The sequence below is a fragment of the Eleutherodactylus coqui genome, chromosome 2 (assembly GCF_035609145.1).
Source record: "Eleutherodactylus coqui strain aEleCoq1 chromosome 2, aEleCoq1.hap1, whole genome shotgun sequence".
NCBI classification, from domain to species: domain Eukaryota; kingdom Metazoa; phylum Chordata; class Amphibia; order Anura; family Eleutherodactylidae; genus Eleutherodactylus; species Eleutherodactylus coqui.
In genome coordinates, this window is record NC_089838.1 from 245,255,881 (window position 1) to 245,281,421 (window position 25,541).

A 25,541-nucleotide genomic window follows, 5' to 3' on the forward strand; every position below is an offset into this window, starting at 1 on the left:
TAGTAATAATTAATTAATTAGTATATGCCTAAATTAATGGTGGAGATTTATAAATACTAGTCTGGTGAGTGGTGTAGAGTACAGAAATCAGATTGAATACATCATTTGGAAATTCCATATCTTGATTAGTTTCTATCATTAAAGCTTCCATGTATTTTTTTGTAATACAATGTTAAAATCTTTCTCATTATGTTGATTTCAGTTCGGAGGACTGCTAATACATAACTTACCCTGAGTTCCGGAAGATGATGTCACCACCCCTGGCCCATGCACCGTGATCATTGTTCTTGAAGGCTATGAGTCTATCAATGAGAGCAGGAGCTCGAGGCTTGGCTGGGTCTGAATCCTCATGAGGACGGAAGCTAAAAGGCAAATGACACAGATTTAGCTTGATGCACAGGGGAAGAGACTATGGATATCAGTAGGCTTGTTATCTCAAGCCTGGTGTTCCATCAGTAGTACGGATGTAGCAAAGTTTAACTTGACACTGATCACATTAAATAAACTGTAGCACAAAACATTCTTGCCTTTCCAATAACTTTTGATGTGTTAAGATAAGACAAACTGTTATCAAGTGTGGGCTAAATTTTGATAAATCTGTATCTCAGACTTATAAATAATTTTGAACTTTATACATATTTTAAATCTACTTATGATAAATATCTGACAAATACTTCAATCCCGTGGACAAATATCTCTTAGGATTCTACAGTGATATTAAACAAAGACTATTTGGAATGTAATAGCTGAATTCTCACCGAGCGTTGTCTATTGTCAGATATTCCCTAGGGTTTTCTGCACTTGCCACTGTTGTCTTTACACCTTTCCCAATAAATAAACCAGCCTAAAGAAAGGAAATGACTCATGACTAAAGTTAAATGATATTTAGAAATGAACTGTATACTAAGATATACTATCTGTAGACTTACCTTAAAGTTGGAATGCACTCTGTTGTTGAGGAATATTCCCAGGGGAGTAAACTCTGAATGCCCTTCTGGATACAAGCCCTCTGAAAGACCAGATGGTATTCGATGGAATATGAACCATATACCAACATCCTGGAGAAGCCAATAGATAAAGATTCTACAAACATATATGCCAGAACCATGAAAGTATGAGCATGACTGCAATGAATCACTTTTATATAACTTGGAACTCTTCATATGCGATTATAATGTACCATTCTTGGTTTATCTTACTGACTTCATTTATTCTGCGAGTTCGCCTTTACTCACCTGAGCTCCACCTGCAGCGTTTCCAATCAAGTTGTTATTAGGGTTTGAAATCCAAAATGTACTGACAGCCCTATGAATAGTAATAAATATGATTACATAATAGTCCGCATGCGATGGCCTGTATGCAGCCTGATATTCTCATTTTGTTCTTACTGATTAAATGATATATAAATATCAATGACCTCAAATTAAAGCAACATAAAAGACTAATAAATTCTTCACAACTTACATGCAATCTGCACTGGGTACAGGGATATAATCTCCGTAGACATGCTCCCGCATTGCCAGACACATAGCCTCATTGCGATCAGTAGGCAGGATAGTGCCCGCCTTCGTGACCAATCCAAGATTATGATAGAAAGTGTTCTTTTGCTCCACGCCATCTTCTAGAAAGAAGCAATGACCCAGTGTGTCATAGCCTATTGTATCTCTTATCTGGAAGTACAGAAGAATAGAAAGGCATTGAAAAATCACCTCAAAGTAAGAGGCCTTTTACATAGCACAATTAACGTGCGAAGTATGGTCTGGTAGAAAGCAGTGGCAGAAAGGTTGACTAGAGTTGTGGTTATGTTTGAATGAATGAGCGAAACTATCCAATTATTCTTCAGTGTAAATGCATGTCACGTGAATGATATACGATTGCTACGTCACTGTTGGTGGCATGCGTGTTTCAATTTAGCTTGCCATGTAAAAGGACCCTTAGAGACCCCCATACCATTACTATATAAATTTTACACGCTGATCATGAAAAGTCAGTCATGGTAGTCAATAATAGTCATTACCTATGAATAGGTGTGATTGACAGAAATTTTAAATATTCAGATGAACAGGAAACAGTTGAAATTAGATAGCAATGTCTGATATTGCAAATTAATAGAAGTATCAGAAAAACAATTAGAGGGCATACCAAAAGACCATGAGTTCCATGAATCGCAACACATCTGGAAAAGCAGTGATGGATGGCAAGATTATCAATGTAGGTTGGGGGTTTGTATCCACCTTCTTCATCCACGGTGCCGGCCATATGAAAATGCACCGGGTAACTTCCTAATATCTGTTGCCCCATGTTGGTGAGTTCTACCCCTGACAGGTGAACTGAAGTAAAATGCCTTTGGATCTACAGGAAAAAAGGACAAAAAATTTGTTTTACATAGTAAAATGTATAATAAAGATTCAACAAATGACTCACAAACAACAATTAAAATAAAAAACAAACATGATTACATATAGCTGTTTGTAGAGAATCTAACTACAATAGACATTGCAGGATTTGAGTATACGAATTGTAATAAGACAATTCTAAGGTGTAATCTATTTTACTGTGATTTGATGAACTTCATTTATGTCGGTGTCAAAACTCTTGACATTGAAGCAACTGGTTCAATTTATACTATGATTCACAGAGAGAGCATGCAGATATTTTACCTTAATTTGGCCCCCAAACGTGTCATAATTGAAGAACTGGCAATGGTTATCACCATAACAAGAGGTTTCCATTTCTCCTTTGATAACAATATTCCTTGTAAGAAGTCCAACCTCTGCTCTCATATCAATTCCATCAATGACTTCTCCAACATGCAGATACAAGGGGGAGCCTGGAGAACAGATTTCATATCTGTTTTGTAAGTAAGAAACCACTCACTGTTACTTTATTTGATCCCTATAACTTCTCAAAAAGAAAGTGAATAAAGCTTAACAGAGCACACTATGTGCACATGTAATATTGTACTAGCTATTGGCTCACAGGGATAATGACTTATGGCTGCAGGTGTTACGCAGCATTTCTTTACATAGCAAAAAAGCCCAAATATAAAACATGGTCTGCAATTAAACAAACACAGCTTAAGACCTAAAAAAATGGAGCTCAGGGACACCATATTTTTCTACTCATTGGGGACCGCTTTAATATAAATTACACAACTCCTCAATTTTACTATTGGAGACTCTTTGCATTTGCCCGGGATCATATATAAGGTATGTATTGCCAAGTCTTGTCTGTATGTATGTGAGTTCATGATTCCGGAATATTCTATCTAGTAGTAATTCTATCAAATAATATGTAAAAATGCTGATTTTTCACAGGTAAACATTGGGAAGACCTATTACCTCAAATGATTAATGATAGTAAACTGAGACTTCACCAAGTATCTTCTTACCATCAATTTTGACTTGATTGCTTTTACATTCGGTGCAGTGAAGCAGATTGAATTCTTCAGCTTGATGCATTGAGTAATCAGTGCTGGCAATGACTATCCTGTTACCAGGCAACCAACTTGTAACATCATCCGCTAATGTTAGGACGATGCCCCTGGACACTGCCACTCGGAACCCATTCCGTGGAACTCCTGATGGGTGAAAGTACAAGTGTTAAAACCCAGGATGACTCGATCACACATCCGGATCGCCACTGTACATGAGAATGACTTCAACACAGAGAAAATGACTGTGATGTTGAAGTTGCTTAGGGGACCTATATCTTATTATTGTCTTGGATTGTGCCAACAACAGTATTGTCACCAATATATAGACATGATGAACACACATTGAGGTGCTACAATTATTGCAAACGTGTGAAACTTGTCCACTATCCATCCATCCATCTATCCTCAAATATAATTATATAATGCTTATTTTAAAGGACTTTACCAAGAACAAATATAAAAAAAAAAATATTAGCTTGTGACATTAAAGAAAGTTTGAGGCTGTGTTACATAGAAATGTAGAAAACAGAGAAAAGTGATTGCACAAAGGCCTCCCCCATCCCCACCCACTGGTCCATCCAGGCTGCCTTTATGTTATATCCATGTTGTTTCTTTCTAATGATAGATCTATGATTATCCCTGGCAGCTCACATTCACTATTGATTTTCTAACCACATCTGCCTGAAGTCTGTTCCAAGCATCTACTACTCTTTCAATAAAGTAGTATTTCCTAGCATTGCTTCTGTTCTCCCACAACTAATCTCAGATTGTGCCCCCTTGTTCTAGTGTTTGGTTTCCTAATAAAGCACTTTTTTCCTGAGCCTTGTTTATACCCTGTGCAGCCTCTACCAAGAAGAATATTAAACATTGGTATATATGTATCAATATTACATATTTATGGCTTTGTACTCTTTGTGACAGTATAATGTATACGTTGTTACCTTTCATCCAACCACTGTAGGCAGTAACTGTAAAATGTAGTCCTCCATAAGTCTGAAATTCTCTTGTTGCAATTGCTAGTCCAGTTGTCCCATTGCTCTCATATTGCTTTTTCTCCTCACTTACTTTTAATACTCCTTCCCCTAGGATACTGACCAATGCCCATGGCTGTCTGAAGAAAGACAAAAAAAATCCCCAATGAACAATCCATTATAAAAAATGTTAATATTGTTATTATAGAATAAGTTCATATAGATTAAGATTGCAATATTAGACATCTCCATTGACTTGCACCAACAGCTTATACTGCATATTGCATAAACTGCATAATTGCCTATGAAATCCTCTATAGGACTAGCCTGTCAGAGCGGTAGACTATCATGGAATTCCCTGCATGTTTCTGATCCACTGGACCCTGTAATTCATCTAATGCTAAGTAAATATTTATAGCGAAGTACATTAGTATGTAATTGTGTGATAAGAAGAAGTGGGATGCAAGTGCTGGCAGAGTGGATAGACCCGCTGCAGGTATTATTGTAGACTAGTATATACTTTGACTCCCTTCTTACATTCCTCACATCGCTGTCATTTTTCTTACACAGGAATGATATCCAGGTAACTTGGTGTTTAGAGTATCCTATTCCTGATATCTTATCAGCAGCCCAGGAGCTGTCCATGGTAGACTCCCCTGATCCTACAACTTCTAGACCAGCTATTAGACTTTCCAGCAGATATACAAGCACTTAAGCAAATGCTTCAGTTCTGGAAGCTATTATTTTCATTAATAGCTTCATTAAAGATGTTAAGACATTATGATAAATACTCAAGGCAAGTTAATAAGACCTAATTAACCATCCTGAAGTATTCACTATAGTACAAATGCCACAGCAAAGTAGCATTTTTGAAGATCTTAAGCCGGCCTTATTATACAGTCTCCAGTATATTTATAGTAACTATCAGTTTGGATAACATACTGTATTAGGACTGAATTGCTATATCCTTTCTTGTATAGGTTTGGGCTTGAAGTAAACAGCGAGTGATGATCGAGTCGATGGATGCTGCTGTGCAGGGGCATAACTACAGGGGGTGCAGAAGGCAGGGTTGCACATAGGCCCTGGAATTTTAGGGGCTCATGAGGTTTCTCTTGGGCATATGAAAATAATGTTACTATAAGAGAAGCATTATAATTGCATGGGCTCTGTTACAGATTTTACATTGGGGGCCCAGCAGCTTCAAGTTGTGCCTCTGCTGTTGTGACATGAGACTATCGCTCCTCACCAGTCATTAGACATCAGCACAGCTTATTAAATGCAGCGGGGAGGGCAGGAGCACACCTGGTGATGTGACCCAACAGCATCCATTCTGAAGTGGAGAGCTGGAGTAATTTAACACATTCATTAATTTTTATTTCACCCTCTGAATGGTCCAGGATGACTTTTTCGTCAGGGAACTAAGCAGCCACTCTAAAGGTTACATGGAGTAACTATTGTTCAGATAGTCGATTGGAAAAATCATTGAAGCATATGAAGGAAAGCCGTACATTTGCTTTTACGCAGAGTGATGATTGTTCATGAGCTGTTTGCCAAGATGTCAGTCATAGCGGGAATCTCTGTGCAAATTTGTTCACAAGTTATTCAAATACGAATGACTGTGACTTTACACCACATGACTTTTGATCAAACAACGACTATTTTTTAGGTGAGCTGAAACATAACGGCTTTTGACTTATTGCTTGCCACCCAGTCAGAGGCCATTTTTACACTGAAAAACTATCATTTGAACTCATTCTTTTATTAAGCAATTATTTGGCCAATTGTCATCGCGTGTAAACTCTGCTTTTATCCATACACATTTCTAACTACACAGACTAATATTAATCAAAATTGTTGTATAGCAGTCTGGCAACCGCAGGCATTTACCCTGTAGAAATTGGTTCTTTTCTAACGAAATGTATGTGCAAAGCCCTGTTCATACTGATTTTTATCTGTTTTTCTCTTCTGTCATATGTACAAAAAAAACTGAGTCACATTTATGTTAACATCTCCATTAATTTCAATGTAATTTAGTCAACTAGCTCATCTCCGGTTGTTGTGAAGCTACAAACCCCAGCGTGCTTAAACTTGTAGTTCCACATTCATTGGTGGCCATAAGTGACCTATCATTGACAGAGATAGGAAGAACATGTTCATGTGCATTAAGCCTGTTGACAAGTCATGAAATGGTACATAGACACTTCAGGTGGCATGCATTTATTGAAGTTAGGTAACAGTCATATAAGGTTACCTGTAGCCAAGATGATAGATATATCTGCTGCTCAGAACTTCTCTCAGGTATCTTCTCACATCTGGACTTAAACTCTTTGCAGCCGAATCTCCCACTGCTGCGGCCACCACCTTGCCAGAACTCTGTTTGGACAAGAAATCTTCCAGTCTCTTTCCTTCTTCCAGAAACATGTGGGTGTCAAACCTTTCAACAGCTTCAACCTGACCAGTCTCTGGATCAATAATCCTTATATTGATGCCCCGACTTCCCCAGTGTTTCTCCCATTTGTATGATCCATAAGGGAGGCCACCAGGATGCAGAGTTGTGTCTAGCTGTGTCCAGGATAAAGGTCTTCTTCCATGTAGTTCCAATATTCCTCCATTATCTACACCAATAAATTTCTTCCCAAAGTCACCTATGCTGTCCCCTTCAGTGGACTTTCCATACAGAGATATAGTTGCTTCTGAACTATAGGGACACTGGGGTGACCCAATGTTTAGAGACCCACCATTTCTAATTAAGATATACTGAGTTCTTAGAGTTATTGGTATTTGGTCATCTGCAAAGACTAAAGTCCCTGAAACACAAAAAAAAACAGTGCTATAAAACCTGAATGATGTAAAGTCATCAGGATATTGATTAATTTACATCCTCTTGAACATTCTTTCTTTGTCCGTCCTTATTCTGGCTTAAACAGAACACTTTATTTGATAAAAAGATACAAGTTGTATTTAATGTAGCATTAGACAAAAGATTAAAGATAGTAAAAAGGTATTTTGGCAAAAGTTCATCTCAAGCCTTGCCAACAATAGAGGCTGAGAAAAGGATAATCCAACAGAAATCAATGACAAACTGCCAAAGTGCAAAGTTATTTCCCATTGATGAGTCATTAAATGCCAAAGAGCAGGTCAGATACCTTACTGGGTAAATACATTTTTCTAGGGTCATAGTGGGATAAAACTTCATGTTTCCAAATGATCCTACATGCATCTATTAGAACATAGATTCCCGTGTCATTATTTACCTCCATCCTGTATTAACAACGAGTGGAAGGTTGCTGAAGATTCAAGCCTCAGGGCAACACCACGTCCTATAACAGCTGATCTTCGTCCATCATGACCCGGGTGCCAAGGAATGAGATAAGCCTTCTTATCAGGGCACCTGTCTGCAATACATTCTTTTATCACACTGCAAAACACTTAAAACACTGCAGGCTTGGAGGGCAGATTAGAGATGCATGCTGGATAACATAAGACATAGGGTTGTCATTTAAAAAGATTTGCATAAAAAGCCGTAAACACGCAGTGTGAGACACAAGAGCTGTAAGAAGATTAAGCAGCTTGCACAGAGCAAGAAGAGATCAGCCAGGCCAGAGCAGCTCACAGTCCACCCACCTGTTGCCTTCTGTGTTGTTCTCTGTATCCTCCTAGGCAGCTCCAAACAAAGTGTGACTTGAGATAACATAACAGATATGATAGCGATGGGTGCAAATAACCTAAAAATGTTTATGCTGAGGAAGCCACGTCACTATAGACAATGTCTGAAAGTCCTGCACCTGCTTATAGGAACATCTGCCACAACTGTGCACTTGCTCATTTGTAGGATAATGTTTGTTTCAACTCACAAATAAATCCCAGACAACATTTGAGCTATGATCAATACCTGGAGTGATTGTAAAGAGCCTCACCTGTGTGGCTGACCTCTCCTCTATGTGCTTTGGGACAGCAGCAGGATGATGGGAGTTATTGTCGGGGATCAGCAGTAGTAATGGTCCTCAGCTCTGCTGTGTGTGCTGCTGTGGATGGTAAACCCTTTCTTATATATAGTGTGTGGTGCTGAGGGCTCTCCTCCCTCTGTCTCTTATGTTACCACCTTTCCTCTATCTCCATCCCTCCTCTTATGTTTCAATCTATCCCTCCGTTTCATGTCCCCCCCTTCCTCTGCTGCCTCTTCCCCTCCCTCTCTTTCTTCTGTACACTTTGCTGTCTCCGGTAACCCTCAAGCTGTAACCTCAGCAGACAAGTCTGAGAGCTCCGTCCTCCTCCTCCTCCCGGCCGGTGACGCCAGCGCATGCTGCACATACCAGCAGTCCAGGAATCTGCCGGCCACTTGTTGCTGCGCCCATCCAGCGCACCAGGGCTGCAGGTACCGGCAAGGATGCAAGGAGCTGCCTGCTGGAGAAGTACAAGTGAAAGCAATACTCAGGGAACCCTTCTGATTAGCCCCTGGCCATAGAAGTGCTACTTTCTGTTAAAGACACTCCTTGCTAGTTCGTTCTCCAACACTTCGGATATCTGGTGTAGCACATGAACACATGGATGACATTGACACAACAGTCATCTAACTAGTGGGATGAAATCACCTGAAAACTCAGCAATAAAAGGGACTTGACCTCTCCCTCTGTTGTCTATTGTTCTCTGTTATCAGTCATTTCATCTTGGTAAGAACTTCTACATGGGATTCATTAAAACCGAGTCCATAAAAAAAATGTTTGTCTCATAGATATCCAAGTCATATAAACCTCCAGAAACCAAAATAGCACAGTTGAGTTTGGCAGATGTAGCAGAGCGGAGTTTATCATATCTCTCAACACATTTTAATATCACAATGAGTTTCTCTGGCTTTACTTAGGACAGCGGGTAAACATCCTGCTTTATCTGTGCCAACATACACAATCCTTGTCAGAATGTGGCACCCCCAGCGAACAGCGGATGGATTTCGCAGAGGAATACAGTGGCCAGCAGGACATTTCCCCTTGAGAGGATGCCGCAAGGTTGATGGAGTATTATAGGGTGCTGGATTTACTGCAGATTCTGTCTTGAAGGCAGATTTCACCCCTTCAATTTGAATTCAATTTAAAGGCTTAAATCTGCTGCAGTTCAAAAAATCTGCAGCAATTCAGCGATGTGTGAATGCACCCTGAAGCCGGATTCACACAGCGTATGCGTATTTGCACACACATTTGTGCCATGCTATTGCGCATCAAGCATTACATTTTTGCATGTGCAATGGTGGTTTTTACTGTACTTCTTGTGCACGCAAGTCGTTTGCAATTGCGTGTGCAAAAAAAAAATGCACCAATGCTATAGAAATAGGCAATTAGTTTAACCCTTTCCAATCCACTGTCTGACCACTGTCTGACATTATGATTTAAGACTGTACAGCTCCAATGTTGGGGTTCTCTTACCGTATATTGCCAGCCTCTCTGCTGTCGGAGCCTATCCAACGTGTCACCTCATGCAGTACTGGCTTTAGCCAGCATGCAGTGCCGTTGTATAACGACAGAAAAGAGTAAGCCCCCTAGGAAAACCAGGATACAACTTGGATTGGAAAGGGTTAATGAATTCAAAATGTGTTCTTTCCCTGTGCAAATGCGCAGGAAAATAAAGCATGCTGCATTTTTTTTGCGTGACAGAATTGCGTACATCATTGAAATCAATGGGATCTATGTTTTGTGTATTGTGCATGCAAATTGTTTGTGTGCAAATACGTCTGTGTGAATCCACCCTAAGGGCTCTTTCACACAAGTGTAGTGATTTTCAGTCAGCCGTGTCACGGCTACAGCGCGACCGAAAATCGCGTGAATGGGCACACAAGTCTGCCGTTTGTGCGCCTGTTCAGACAGCTCGGGTTTAGGGCATATATGCAGAGTCCGGAATGCCATCGGGCAGGGGAAGACAATTTAGCTCTGCTAAACTTCCTCCTCTTTTCTGCTCCCTTGCCGACTCTCGGCAAAAGGAGGGGGCGGGAGCTAGTGTGCTAAGTCAGCTGCCAGCAATGGAAGGGGCTTGTTAGTTGCCAGCAATGGAAGGGGGCGGGATGGGGCGGGAGCTTAGCCATTAGCTTCTGCCCCGTCCTGCCCCCTCCCATTGCAAACAGCTGGCAAGGGGCGGAGAGGAAGAGAAGGGAATGGGGTGGGAGTTCAGCAGACATGCTGCTAAACTCCCTCCCATCTCCCTTCTTCGGCAGCTACCATAGGCTCCCATTTGAATCTATGGGAGCCAGTGGCGGCGTAAAAGCCAAATATGCACATCTGAATTGATGCATTGTAAACCAATGCATCAGATGGGCAGCGTGTATTGGCCAGCCGTGAAAGCACGGATGATATACGCTTGTGTGAATGAAGCCTAAGACTGTATTTACATAGGTGAGTGCGATGTAGCTCAGTGAAAAACTGACTGTTTTACCTGCTATTTCACTGCAATTTTCCAGCGTGTATGATGTGTTTTTGAGATGAAAACGTGCACTCTGCATAAGATTTACATCCGTTTTCTCACATGTGTGCGGAAAAAAAATTGCATGTGGCTCCAATAGTAAAATGCTTCAAAAACACATCACACTCGCACGCATATTGAATTTCATGTGTGTGCAACACATGTTTTTTCACGCTCCAATAGAAAATAATGGGCAATTCTTGCCGCAGAATTACAGAAAAAAAGGACAGGTTGCATCTTTTCGATCTCAGACTATCAATCCGAGAGATTTTCCATGCAAGTTAAAACTTGTGCATAAATACACCATTAAAGGAGTTGTCCAAGTTGTAAGATTTCAGGATAACCCCTCTCTGATGGAGCAAAATAACAAAAACTGATATACTTCCCTCTTCCCATTCCTGCTGTGTCCCGCATCGGTGCTTGGTCCTCCGGTCTCTGTTTATAGCTGCAGTCCTGCGCGGTTTACGGGATGTCACAGGGGCTGCAACCATTTAAGGACAGCCCATTCGCATGAATAGCCATCCTGTAATACAAGTCCATCAGATCAGAGCTGCTCTGACACAGCAATTCTCTGCTCCGAGACACAGAGACGGGTTCCAAGTGGCAGACCCTGCCTGTTCTATGACATTCTCTAGGACATATGAGCAGGGTGGTCTTTTTGGCCCAACACCTTTAATATGATTAGAACTTTTAATTTATATATACTTTAAAAAATAAAGAAGAATTTAAAGGCAAACAATATACACAACAATCCTACAGCAATATCACAAGACAATGTCAGCAGCATAGATACAGCCTTGTCTAAACAGGTTGTAATTCCCATAGAATAGAATGGGGAGAGCACTGCCACTTTTGCATTTATTCTCTGCCTGATAGTGTGTCAGCCATATCGGACAAAGATCTGTGCAGGTGGGTGGTGCATCTATCAAACGTTTGTGGACATGACGTAAATGTATGAGATGGCAATACCATTTTAAAGTGATGCTTTGTCAGCATCTTTGAGCTGCTTCCATAACCAATATTATGGGGCTCAAAAGGTGAGGGAATGGAAAGGCTTTTTATATTCATCGGATCCCCCATACCGTAACTGTGCCCCCGAAATAAGCGCAGCTCCCTGGACTCTGCATTCCCTCATCTTTAAGCCCCATAATATGGTTTATAGAGTTCCAAGATGCTGACAGGTTTCCTCTCAAGGCGTAGACACCTAAACAGCATTTATCACCTACCCGCAGGATCGCTTGCCACACATGCACACTATTGCTCCATTGAGGGCTTTTTCACACTGCGTTTTAGAACATATAAAAATGCAGAGGATAGAACCCATTGATTTCAATGGGTTCCTTCACATTATGCATTTTTGTGCACCAATTTCGCGTGCACGTAAATATACATGACATGCTCTACTTTTGTGTGCATTTACAAACCAAAGGTCCCACAGGAGTCTATGGGAGTGTGCAAATGCACACCCGATCTGCATGAAGTTGCGTGTTGAACTGCGTGATTTCGTGGGAAAACGATAACACTGGGCACTATGAAAATGGACCCAGCAGCAGAGAAAAGTACAGTAAAATGCGCTGATACGCGCATGATAGTGCTCTCTTCACAGCGCATATACGGCATGCTATCACGTGCATATCTACGCCTATGCTCGTTTGCAGGAAACCTTACTGTCCATGAGACCGATCTTTATTAATCCCATAGATAGTACATATTCGTGACCATCAATCCATTCATGAAGGGGATCTAGGGGGCTCACACTGGTGAGGTGCCAGTAGTCAAATTCTCAGAAATCATATGCATGACATATGTGGAAAGGGGATGAATGTTGCTTATGGGCTTTTAAGGGTTTATTCACACTGCTGTAGTCATGTGCTGTCCAGTAAGTCGGATGCAAAAAACATCGGACCGCACACAGACACTGTTCGCATGCTGTCGGATGTTCATGGAACGCCACATATTACATGTCTTATTCTCAAACCTGTGAAAACAGAAGGTTCAATTTTTTCCACCTGAATAGTCTATTATGGGTCGATAAGATGCCCAAACCTACTCTATTGTAGACACCAGATGGACCAAATATGTGATCATGTAAATAAGCCGTATCATAGTGAATTGCACAAATGATGCCATGTTAGAAAAGTAAGTTATAAACTAACCTCTGCACATGTGTATTTGTGAGTAATTGTGCTGTATCTCTTGTTACAAACTGATACTTTTACAAGTTGTGGAAATTCTGAACGAGTATGTCACAATGCTCCTGCCATTCCTATTTTTTAATACACGAGATGCCAGTATGAGCCAACTCTACATCTCTCACGCCAGAGCTTCTTACAGTCCTACATGGTCAGTGATGTGTCACGGTGCTGTTTACTACACGCACGTTTTATTGTGAAAGCGTTACATAAACTATGACGTTGTGAAGCAGGATGCACTTCTGCCCACAGACACATAGCTACAAGATGAGCTTTCTTAACTAACTAATTTGACATTGCAAAAGAAGAATGAAACATTTATTTGCAACAATGCAGAAATCCCAGCAGGAGTCAACGTCAAATTTATCAATAGACAATGTCACAAATGTATCATCACTGAGGTCTCTGCTGATTGTAGGACTAATATACCAAAACTCCATAGCTTACAAATACAGAAGATCATGTTTACTATCTTTCAGCCGCTATACGCTGGCGACTCACATGGACTCCTATGGGAGCTGCAGAAAAAGGGAGGGAGAGGGTATTTAGCAACATTCAGCGCTGCGAAACTATGACTCTATTTAGGCATTAGAAGTAATTCCGAGGATTTATTTTATGGTGACCAAGGGAATTCTGGGCTGCAACGTATTTTTTCGCTAATACGCCGCATACGGCTTTTTGTAAATGACAAGAAAAGGCTAATTTTAGCTGCGACTAGATCGCAGCTTTTTCCCGTTCATGCGATTTTTGGCTGTGATACAGCCAGCATAGAAATGCATCGCCCACTGTCTGACCTCTGAAGACATTGTGATTTAAGGCTGTACAGCTCCGATGTTGGAAGACATTCGTCGGGGTTCTCTTACTGTATATTGCCAGCCTCTCTGCTGTCGGAGCCTATCCAATGTGTAACCTCATGCAGTACTGGCTTTATCCAGCATATAGCGCCATTGTATAACGGCAGAAAAAGAGTAAGCCCGACGGAAAACCAAGATACAAATTGGATTGGAAAGGGTTAAAGGAACTAAAGTAAGTTCTAGTGCTCACAGGTTGGGCAGAGTCCAGGCATGTCATTTTTATTCTTGTTCAGCCCCCCCTTCCCGCTCTGTCACCCGTGGAAGTCGGCGCCAAAGGACTCAGCTCTACACTTTTGTGGCATTGCATTTTGTAAATTTTTATTTTTGTTTGTATCTTTAGATATATAATTGAGTCTTTTATACAAGTTTTTGCGTACTATGGATTGGATATGTATGGAGGATGTTGATGCGGTGTACTACATTCAAGAAGACTGTCCTTTACAGCACTTCATTTCATTTTTCTTTTACATTTTTCATGTTATTGCACATTTTAACTATGATGTACTTTATATATATCTAAAACTTCGGGGTCTTTCTCTTTTGTCAGGTTGTTAATTCTATTCAGCTATTTCTTTGATATAGTTAGAAAGTTGGGAGACAGGCAAGTTGGCTACCATTGGAGCCTCCACGGGTGTTGTCATCCTAGAGTCCTGAACACTAAGGCTGGGGTCACATGGTACGGAATTTCAGCAGAATTCTCGCGGAATGATTGCACCGAAAAACTGCGAGATTTCCATCTGAGCAGCCCCCCCCCCCCCCCCCATAGGCTCTCTGCCTCTCTCCTTCACTCCAGTGTTTACAATGGGAGGGTAAACTCCACTCTGTCCCGCCCACTCCCATTGCTGGCTGCGCATAAGGAGCGGAGAGGGAGTGGCAGCTTAGCCATCTCACCCACCGCCATTGAAAACCGCTTCGAGGGGAGGAGAGAGGCGGTGAGGGGGAGGGAATGCTCAGATGGAAGCGTATATCAGCCGGCCGATATACGCCCCTGTAAATAAGCCCTTAATGTGCCTATTTATGCTGTTATATGCAAGCATGGAACAGATCATCACATAACTAACCATTGAGGTATTGGGGAAAGATGGGTGACCATGTCGGTGGTTTCTACAATTAAAGGGGTTGTCTGAAAGATTGAAAAAAAGAGGAGCAGCAAATGTTCTAAAATAAAATAACAAAAAACAGTATTGACGTCTTCAATCCCCCACTGGCCTGGCACAGATGCTCTAGAGGTCCCCCACTGGTGTGTAACTACAGGCTGCAGTGATGATGCGCCATGGCCACACATGACTGCTATGGCTAATCAGTGGCTTCAGCAGTCACAGGCAATATGTATTGGTATGACCAATAATAGTTGATTATCAACTGATCTCCACGTCTCCAGTGCAAAATGCATTGGATGAGTTTTTCTTTTACGGAAGCACTTTTTTTTTTGCTTTATAGACTAACCCCTAATGTCTTGGAATCACATCTGCGCAGTAACAGCCATGTGATATGTATTAAACACGCATCTAAATACAGGCATGTTCTAACATTGCAGTAACTACTTAATATCCCCCTCACACATTCATCCGAAAGTCAGTAAGCACCTAATAAAACTATGGTGCATTCTTCAGATTAAGGGCATTCTGACATGAGCGTAAGCGCAAAAACACATACAGTAGTGCAACGTTTTTGAGCCGCGAAGGAGTCTTTCTTGCACGTGTGCCTGTGCAAATACTATGTGTATTTGCGCAGGCACCTCTAGTTCACAAGGGTGGGGGAATCCCCACACCCTGATTTAAATGGCTATTAAACCAAAAGAGGTGTCTGTGTTCGCAAGTACGCACAGCGTTTTGCGCATTCCTGCGCATTTGTGAACATCTAAAGACTTCTATGGGGACCTTCGGTGCGCAAACGCACACTAAAATAGAGCATGTTGCATTTTTTTTCACGTGCGCAAAATGCACTGTGCAAAAATGAGAATGAACCTGTTGAAAACAATGCGTTCTATTCTCTGCATATTGCATGTGCAAATTTTGCCTGTGGAAATACGCCCGTGTGACCGGCCTAAGTGACACAACATATTTGACACATCTACATTATTTTAAATTCAGTCCTATTCTCTTGCTCTCTGAGCTATTGGGAAAGCAGCCATGAAGCATTAGCCTCTGGCATAGTATGAACTTCATTTTATTTGTCCTTGGATGCCCTCCTTGCTTTCTGTACATGGAGTTCACAATGTGAGTGGACAACGAGTATCCAGCTTTAGTTCGGTGAGTCTGTAGATTTTTTCATGGTTGCACATTGCTAGACAGAAGCTTTCCAAAGGTAGAACACAATCACAACGCTAGAATTTTAATGGAACCAGTTACCGCCAAACAGCAACGTAAAATAATGGCCCTTTTACATGGAATGATTATTATTCGTAATTGTTCAGATTCTCGCGCTCCCATAGGAATCTGAACGATAATCTTCCTGTGTAAACGCATGCAGCGACTAATTGAGAATTGTTCAGTTTCTGATTACAGAAAACTGAACGACGTGCCATTCAGGGTAAACAGCAGTCATTTATTCATTCTTCTGAATGACTGTCTGCTTACTGTGAATGGAGGCTGGTGAGGGAAGAACACTTCCCGGCAAGAAAATCGCATCTTTGTTTCCGCGATCGTTCACAACAACGATGCTTTTTCTTGAGAATAATCTCACAACCCGCGTTAAAATTGTGCAAGAAAATTGTGCATTTTTTAATGCGAAAGTCAATAGGACTTTCTAATGTTAAAACCACATTGCATCGCAACGTTTGCAGTGCGATAAAAAGGAGGCTCCATAGGGAAACATGGGAGATGTGGCCTCTTCCACACGAATGACAGCGAAATCGCTGCTATGTACACATGATTTTGTAGCGTCAGTAATGCTTTTTTCTTTTTTAGGAAAATGTAGCATCGCGTCGCTACTACCGGCGATTTTATAGCGACAAATTTTAATTGGACTTTCTAATATTGAAATCACATCGCATCACATGAAAATTGCAAGTTTGTGCTATGCGATAAACAAGGAGGCTCCATAGGGAAACATGGGCTACAAAACATACCAATTTGCAACTGTATAGAGCAGGGGTGTCAAACTCATTTTCAACGAGGGCCACATCAGGCTTATGGTGATCTTCAAAGGGCTGATTGTAAGGCTGCCTCCCGTGGCTCCGGCTCTGTGATGTGCTGGCTGCCAGCCAGCCGGCGCATGTGCAGAGCGGAGCCAGCGGCCGGGGAGTGGCAGTTCTGTGCGGCCTCTGCAAACCCCGCACAGTAATAGAACATGCCGCACTTTGTTTTCCGTGTGAGATTTTGCGAGGACAAATCGCGGCCGTCTGCAATTTTCTAACGCAATCCTATGGCAGCTTCCACGGACGGAAATTCTGCGGGAAATCCCGCCACGGAATTTCCGCCCGTGTGCAGGGAGCCTAAGACAGTACAGTAAGGGCCTGTTCACACAAGCGGATTTGCGCACATATTATGCAGTGAATAGAAGCCATTGATGTCAATGAGTTCATTCACATGATGTAAATTTTCACACAGTATGACCTATTCTGTTGCGTACTACGCACCGCAATAGGCGATTGAAGTGAACGGGCCGCGCAAATATGTGGTGAATGCGCAGGAAACCTATGTATTCACTGCATATGCGCTCACCATCTCAATGGGCCCATCTGTGCTCTTTTTTGCGTGCGCAAATATACAGGCATAAGTGATTTTCGATTGCGCAAATACGCAACATATTTGTGCGACCGAAATACAATTACACCTGTGTGAACGAGCCCTAATAGTGACCCTGATAGTGGCCCCAGTAAAAATAACGACCCCCACAGTGGCCCAATTAGTAATATTAACGCCCTCAGTAGCAATACCCACATAGCAACATTAACCCCCCTCAGTAATAATAATAAGCCCCCCTCAGTAATAAGCCCCCCAGTAACAAGCCCCTCCCCGCCGTAACAATAATAAGCCACCCCCTCAGTAACAATAAGCCCCCTCTCAGTAACAATAAGCCGCCCCCAGTAACAATAAGCCCCCCCAGTAACAATAAGCCCCCCTCAGTAACAATAAGCCCCCCTCAGTAGTAATAAGCTGCCCCTCTGTGCTCTTTTTTGCGTACGCAAATATACAGGCATAAGCGATTTTCGATTGCGCAAATACGCAACATATTTGTGCGACCGAAATACAATTACACCTGTGTGAACGAGCCCTAATAGTGACCCTGATAGTGGCCCCAGTAAAAATAACGACCCCCACAGTGGCCCAATTAGTAATATTAACGCCCTCAGTAGTAATACCCACATAGCAACATTAACCCCCCTCAGTAATAATAATAAGCCCCCCTCAGTAATAAGCCCCCTCTCAGTAATAATAAGCCCCCCCAGTAACAGTAATAAGCCCCCCCCCACAGTAACAATAATAAGCCCCCCTCTCAGTAACAATAAGCCGCCCCCCAGTAACAATAAGCCCCCCCAGTAACAATAAGCCCCCCTCAGTAACAATAAGCCCCCCCTCAGTAGTAATAAGCCGCCCCTCAGTAGTAATAAGCCGCCCCTCAGTAGTAATAAGCCGCCCCTCAGTAGTAATAACCCCTCCCCCCAACCCATATACTTACCTCTTTCTTGCTGTCAGCGCCGCTCCCCCTCTGCTCGCGCTGAGCCCGGATGCACACTGACATTAGTGTGTAGCCCGGCACGCTTGCTCCCCGAGTCCTCTCCTGCGAAACTGAAGAGCAGAGGACTCAGGGGAGGAGAATCCCGGCTGCACACTGACGTCAGTGTGCACCGGCATCAGCAATACTGGCGCGATTACCAGCGGGGAGCTGCGGCACCCCAGCTGGTAATTGCTGCAGTGGTGAGCGGCGTCGGCACGCTGCGGGCCATATAACATGAGGCAGCGGGCCGGATTCGGCCCGCGGCCCTTGTGTTTGACACATGTGGTATAGAGCATACTGTGATTTTGTAGTCCCTTGTAGACTACAGTGGCGACGGCAGCTGCATTGATCCAGAAGATGGCAAACGCAAACCCTCCGTTTTATTTACAAAGGAGAATCCATACTAGTAGCTATAGGCCTCTTCTGCAGGGCCGATTTCCTCAAGCGATTTTCTCGCATTGCGAGACTGCGAGAAGTCGCATGTTTGTAGAGCCCATGCCTTCCTATGGGTTCTTCCACACACTCAATGTTTTGTAGCGTGCGAGATAGCAAGATTACAAAATTGTGGCATGCTCTACACTGACGGGATTTGCGATTTTTGTAGCCCATGTTTCCCTATGGAGTCTGCGATTTTCTAGCATCGCACAGCAGCCTGTAGCGACACGCATGCTACGTGAGAAAACACTGCCTGCTATGAAAATCTATGCAAATTCTCCAGGGTGGGGTTTTTTGAGCCTCTCCAAAGGGAGGGGAGAAAATCGCATCTCTGACGTGAGAAAATCGCAAGAACATGGCAGCGACAGTGATGCGATTTTCTCGCATCCAAATCACTATCACTGTGTGGAAGAGGCCCTAAGGTGATGTTCACACACGGCCAATTCCTGCGGCAGAAATCCGTTCCTTTCCTATGAATGGAGGTGTTTTTGTGGTACATGCGTAGATGTTTACAAACTGCATTAAGATCCCTGCCAGATATGGATATACCTGATTCAGGCCGTCCTCTCAACTAAAAATCACTGACTCCTGTGAGATTTGCTTTGTCTGAAGCCACAGATAACACTATGGGAAGTAAGAGGGATCATGGAAACATCCAACTCTTCAGCCAAGGTATTCTATCCTGTCAGAACTTTCCTCAGTCATAACAAACACAACCAACTTCAAATGTACAATCCCACAAGCAATGTAAAGTATAGAGTTGGCAAATTAGGCTACACAGACCTCCAACATTGTTGGTTTACGTCTGACCTTGCGGAAATAGGACATGGTAGTGAGAGATCATTTCTGTGGGATTGTAGATTGGGATAATTGGATTGTGCTGACCTGGTGTGACGTTAACAAATTTGATCTGCTTGAATAACATTCACTTAAAGGGAACTTTTTCTTTAAAAAAACAGACTTTTCTATGTAAATATTCTTTAGGCTTCCTTCACATGCATTTTTGTGGCTTTTTGTTTTTTTTTTGTAGGGGGCTTGTAAAAATCGTGTTTTTTTGTTTTGTTTTGTTCTTTTCCAAATTCCGCGCTGTGTAATGGTTATGCATGAAAACGCCACCCATACACAATGTACTGCTTATGGACAGCATTTCATACTCTGCCTATATCAATGTACAGCGCTCACACTGCGTGGTACGCAGAGAAAAAGAGCATGCTGCGATTTATTTCTCATGCATATCTACACGCAGCGTCTCTATACACACATGTGCATGGATCAATGAAAGTCCGTGGGTGATCTCACAATGCTGCCCCGACCCCATTGAAAACATCGGGCGCTGCAATGCCAGATCACGCAGACAGATAGAACATGCTGCGATGTGTTTCCTGCATCTCATCTCATTTCATCGCGGTTCCATGCAAGAAAACATCGCTCGTGTGTATGACCCCATTCACACTTGCATATATTCATTGTGTATAATACACACATAAAAAAGAATGCATCATGTTCTGTTTTACTGAGTATTCCGTACAACAGAGCCCTAATGTTCTCTATGGGTGCGTATAAAATGCTGTACATGCGCAATTACATTGCATATGAGCGGTGTTTACACACAATGTCGCAAAGCGTCTGAGCGGAAATTTAAAAATAAATTGAAACTGCGCAGTCCAGAATCGCTGCCATACGTGGCAATACGCCGGCTCACACAGCAGTCATACACATGTGAATGAGCCCTGAAAGGAGTAATATAAGGAAATCTTTGCAGCGGGCTATAAAAATACACTCGCATACAGACTGCACAGTAAGACACTAAACTGAGGTCAGTGGATGTAACAGGCTGTTGTAAAATTCTGTGGCACATGGCATTACTGACATTACAAGCTGCTCTAAAACCCACAGCTGAGTGCCGCGGGGTTTTGAAGCAGCGATTTCCCAGTGGAAATCTCGCAGTTTTTCACTGCGGCCCCAACGCGAGATTTCCACCAGGAATACGCCCTGTGAGAACCCAGTCTTAGTGATCCTGCATCTGATGACCCTGGAGGTCCCTTCCAACTCTACCATTCTATGACTCTACTTTGTCGCAGGTCTTCTGTGTAAGGACAGGCGGTTCGCGGGTCCGTCGTGCCCGCACCGCCGGTCCTGTCCCACGTGCGGCTGCTGTGCGGCACAGGGGGGCCCCGGTCCTCGTCACCTCCCCTGGCCGCCGAGCTCCGCCTCGCCGCCGGGTTGCTAGGGACGCGGTGGGTGTTGCCCCGCGTCACGTCCTAGGTATCATAGCAACCAGACATGTGTCTCCTTTCCTGCCTCCTGCAGGGCTGGGGGTGGGTTCCCCAGTGCTGCTGGGTGCACTCAGCTGCTGTCAGGCTCCCCGCCCCAATCAGCTGCTGGGGCGGCAGCTCTGACAGCATTTAAACCTGCTGGTGTCTGCAGACCAGTGCCAGTGTTAGTTTGGATTTCCTGCTACACCAGCGTACTTCGTATTTCTGACTCCTGATACTGACTCTCTGCCTTTTGACCTGACGTTGCCTTTGCCTGACCCTCTTGTACCACGTACCCTCTCGTTGCTGACCCGGACTGTCTGACTCCCCTTGCTGTTGTTTGTTCCAGTGTCTGTCTGTTTGTTAGTCCCAGTGTCCCCCTTCCTTAGTTAGTGTAGGGACCGTCGCCCAGTTGTCGCCCAGGGGGGCAAGTAGGCAGGGACAGGGGTTGCGGGTATTTTCAGGGACTTCCAGTTTCCCGGACCCCGAGTCCTGACATTCTGTATTTGTCTATACATTATAAGTCCATGGAGAACCCTATGTATGCGTTTCACATACATGGCCCTGTTCCATGCAATGTACATAGCTGCAGTCCATGAAATCTGCTCCGAGCCTGAATACGTACAACACAGACCATAAACTATTTGTTAGTTCTCGGCAGCTGCATCATGTGCTGTGAAATCTTCCAAAGCATTTCATACAAACTTCTACAGAAATGACTATCAGTAATCAATATCAAATGTATTTTACAAAGAAAATATTGAATTTATCTGGAATTTGACATCATTGTTGGATTTTCATACTAGATTCCCACTTCTGTTGTCAAGGGTCTTCTGGGCCCTAACTGTTATATACTATGGTGAGGTGGTGCCCAGACACATACTTGGCACTATACGGCAGCAGGGTTGGGATATTTCCGGAATGGCACCTCCCGTAGCGGCATCTGAAGCCTTGTGGATGCACAAGCAATGGGCAGTTATCAATCTCTCAGCACCCCTGCCCAATCAATGGGTGGGACCCCAGAAACTTTCCGCTAGGTACAATGAGTTTGTCATTTCTTCATTTCAGTAATATAAACCAGATACTTTCTTAACCCATTCTTTGCCACATTCCACTTCTATCTAACGTTTCCTGCTTTTCTTTCAGCTGATGATAAGTGTACAGCCAAGATAAGGCACTCTTCAATGAGAATGTATTGTTTCACCACGGGGATTTAACTGAAAGCTTATGCAGTGATTTATGAGTGATCCCAGACTCCACCACAGGGGGCAGCAGAGCATCTCATATACAATGGCTAAATAACTAACCTCAGTGGTCACACAGAGTACTGTATATATAACACTGCAGCCAGGGTCTACTCATATACAATTGTTCACCTAATGAGAATTATCTGCAAGCGAATCCCCTGCATTTATAAATGATATTATCCAAGCTTCCTTTTTATAGAACTGGAGTTTTATCAGGAGGTCTCAGAACTGAAAAGATGGGATACATACATATCCAGATATAAAACTTACTCAATATTATTACTTGAGCCCTCTACTCTATTATCCAGCTAGGGCTATATGTCTGACCGTGTGAGACATTGTGCAACCAAAGATCACTGTGTAGCGACTTGCAAGTTGCCAAAACCATCAGATTGCAAAAACTCCAGTGGCTTATAGGTTGCGGTTGCAGTAACCTATAGGTTATACCACGACCTGTTTGATCTCAATGAGGGTACGAGGTCGCAGGGCTACACAGCCATCTTTGATTGCATGATCCTAGTTCCAGCCAAAATCAGCATGTAGTCCTAGCCTAAAATGTGCTGTGTGCTCACTACTTTTTTATGTATAGCATTTGTTTTCAGACTCTTAATTACCAGATATAAAATATGAGGCACATCTATGCACCATAGAAGTAGTACTGCTGTAAATATATACTGTACATATATTTGGTCAACGGTTTATTAGGGATAGGCCAGTTTCACATCTGTGTTAGAACCTCAGAGGTTCCACCACAGATCAGGCTCAAAATACCAGAAGAAAAAGCGCTGCATGCAGCACTTTTTATTCTGTCTTAGGCCTTAGTCACACGGGCGTTTTTTCACGCGATTTGCGCATCGCATGACGGATGCGCATGCGCAAATCGCGTGACCGGCGCCGAAAAATCACCCGAAAATCTGCTCCTAGCCGCGTTTCATTAGAAACGGGCCGGAGCTGTCCAGCGCATTGCATTCAATGGAGCCGGCAATACAGCCGGCTCCATTGAATGCAAGCGCTGCGGGCGAGTGTGGGATGAATTGTCGGGAAGGGGTTAAATATATAACCCCTTCCCTGCAATGCATCCTGAAAAGTGAAAAAATAAAAAAAATGTATGTACTTACCTGCTCCTGGCAGCCGGAGATCCCCGCGGCCGTCCTGCAGTGGGTGTGAAGGGGGTGTGACTCAGGCTTGCCCCTGATTGGCTCAGCGCTGATGCTCACGATGCGTAATTCCACCGCGGAATTACGCACCGCGATTTCTCCCGTCCTCACCCGCAGCATGCTCTATTTTCTGCGGGTGAGGACGGGCTGTACGCACTGACGGCTTCCATTGCAGTCAATGGAAGCCGTCCATTCACGCTATCTCCCGCTGTAACCAGCGGGAGATAGCGTGAAAAAACGCTTTCCCGCCCACCGCCGAGCGTCATGTGACGCCAAATGACGCGGTCCGGCCGCGTCACGTGACACGGCCGGCCGTGCACGTGACACGGCTGGTGACGCGAGGCGGTGGGCGGTGACGGGCGGTGACGCGGCGGCGGTGGGCGGGGAAGCGATTTCACGCTATCTCCCGCAGGTAAGTATAGGGGCTCTGGGGGGCGCCGTGACGGGCTTCACAGCGTAATATTACGCGGCGGAGCCCGTCACGCTCGTGGGAAGGAGGCCTTAGTGACGACGAGCCTATTGTTTGCTTTAAGGAGCCAGTGATTTTTATGGTTGCATTACAAGAGCCATAAATAGGCAGAATGGGGGCGGAGCTAAGTTCTGCCCCATCCCGCCCCTCCCATTGCAACTAGTGGCGAGGGGCGCGAGCTCAGTGCACTGCTCCTGGCGTGAAAACCCAGTCGATATATGCACGTCAGAATAAGCCCTAATACAAAACTTTTTTAAAGAATAACAATGGAATCTGCATCGCCGCATAATTTTTAATTCTAAGACCCACAACGTTTTTATTTTTCAGGGAGCGGAGCTGTGTGAGGTCTTGTTTTTTTTGCAGGAAGTTTAGAATTTTTTTAGTACCATTTTGAGGTACATGTGAATTTTGGATTGACTTTTATTGCATTTTTTGGGAGGCAAGCGAAAGACTAAAAGCAATTCTGATATTACTTTTTAAAATTAGTTTTACAGCACTCACCATGCGCAACAAATAACAAAATATTTTTATTGTCTCTATTGTTAAGAACCCAATGTTTTTATATTTTATCCAGTTAAAATGGTTTTTGTGGGGAAGATATGTGTTTGTTTGTTTTTTAAACTATATTAAACTTTACTAAACTTTTTTAAATTATATTTTTGTTAGTCCCTTAAGGAGACTTGAAGATGCAGTCGTTTAACTGTTAGGGTAGTACACTGCATTACTTATGTAGTGCTATCTACTAAGCTTATTACAGCAGACCATTAGACTCTGCCAGAGGCGTGCTCTAATAGGCTGAGTTACACAGCAAACATTGAGGCATTTCTCAGCTGCTGCCAGCTGACATTGGAACCCATTGGTACCTTGCAATCGCACTATGAGGGACAGATGGGTGACAGAAGGAGCCTCCTCGACCGTCAGTTAGAACTCTGGGTGCAGTTTCATTACAAGTAAAGTCTATGTATGGGTGAAAAACACAGTCAAAACCATCACATGTAGAGCATGCTGAAAAAAGCACCACCAGGAGCAAAAATGCAAATTGTGAAGAGAACTTCATATTCCCCTTCTGATTACCAGCAACGCTGCTGAGTTTTCAGCAACCCAAAGCAGCTGAAAAAACACCCCTAAAAATACAACAAAGGTATGTATCACAAAAGCGAAGAGTACTTGATGTCCACGGGCAGCAGTACAGCCTCCTGTACATGACTCTGCCGTATACTGCTCCAGGATACAGAGTACATTATATGTCTATATGATTGGTTCATGTTTTTCTGATGTGTGGAATATGACATACAGTATTACAGACAGGATGGGAATAGAGCAGAACTACACGGCTCTTTTTGTTGCAGGACAAATCAAGGAAACTGTTCTAGACAGCAGCTGTTGGCAGGTGTAACGCTTCGGAACTGCAATATTTGT

General features: G+C 43.2%; 2 protein-coding genes across 6 annotated transcripts in view; both read right to left on the reverse strand.

The window, feature by feature from the left end:
* CEMIP (cell migration inducing hyaluronidase 1) overlaps window positions 1-8,549 on the reverse strand; it is a 141,850-nt gene extending 133,301 nt beyond the window's left edge. For all 3 annotated transcript variants that reach the window (XM_066592780.1, XM_066592782.1, XM_066592783.1), the window contains exon 1: window positions 8,325-8,549. The gene's annotated coding sequence lies outside the window, so the exon portion shown is untranslated. The remainder of the gene's footprint in view (window positions 1-8,324) is intronic.
* The window catches only part of LOC136612430 (inactive cell surface hyaluronidase CEMIP2-like), a 126,804-nt gene that overhangs the window by 42,333 nt on the left and 58,930 nt on the right, over window positions 1-25,541 (reverse strand). For 2 of the 3 annotated variants that reach the window (XM_066592777.1, XM_066592778.1), the window contains exons 4-14: window positions 7,662-7,802; window positions 6,659-7,214; window positions 4,378-4,547; window positions 3,392-3,580; window positions 2,661-2,830; window positions 2,143-2,352; window positions 1,465-1,670; window positions 1,236-1,305; window positions 930-1,058; window positions 759-844; window positions 231-362 (exon numbers count right to left, since the gene is read on the reverse strand). In XM_066592777.1, coding sequence (XP_066448874.1) covers window positions 231-362; window positions 759-844; window positions 930-1,058; window positions 1,236-1,305; window positions 1,465-1,670; window positions 2,143-2,352; window positions 2,661-2,830; window positions 3,392-3,580; window positions 4,378-4,547; window positions 6,659-7,214; window positions 7,662-7,802 — 2,059 coding nt within the window. Of the gene's footprint in view, window positions 1-230; window positions 363-758; window positions 845-929; window positions 1,059-1,235; window positions 1,306-1,464; window positions 1,671-2,142; window positions 2,353-2,660; window positions 2,831-3,391; window positions 3,581-4,377; window positions 4,548-6,658; window positions 7,215-7,661; window positions 7,803-8,031; window positions 8,282-25,541 lie in introns of those variants that run through there. The other variant, XM_066592779.1, reaches the window with a different exon arrangement.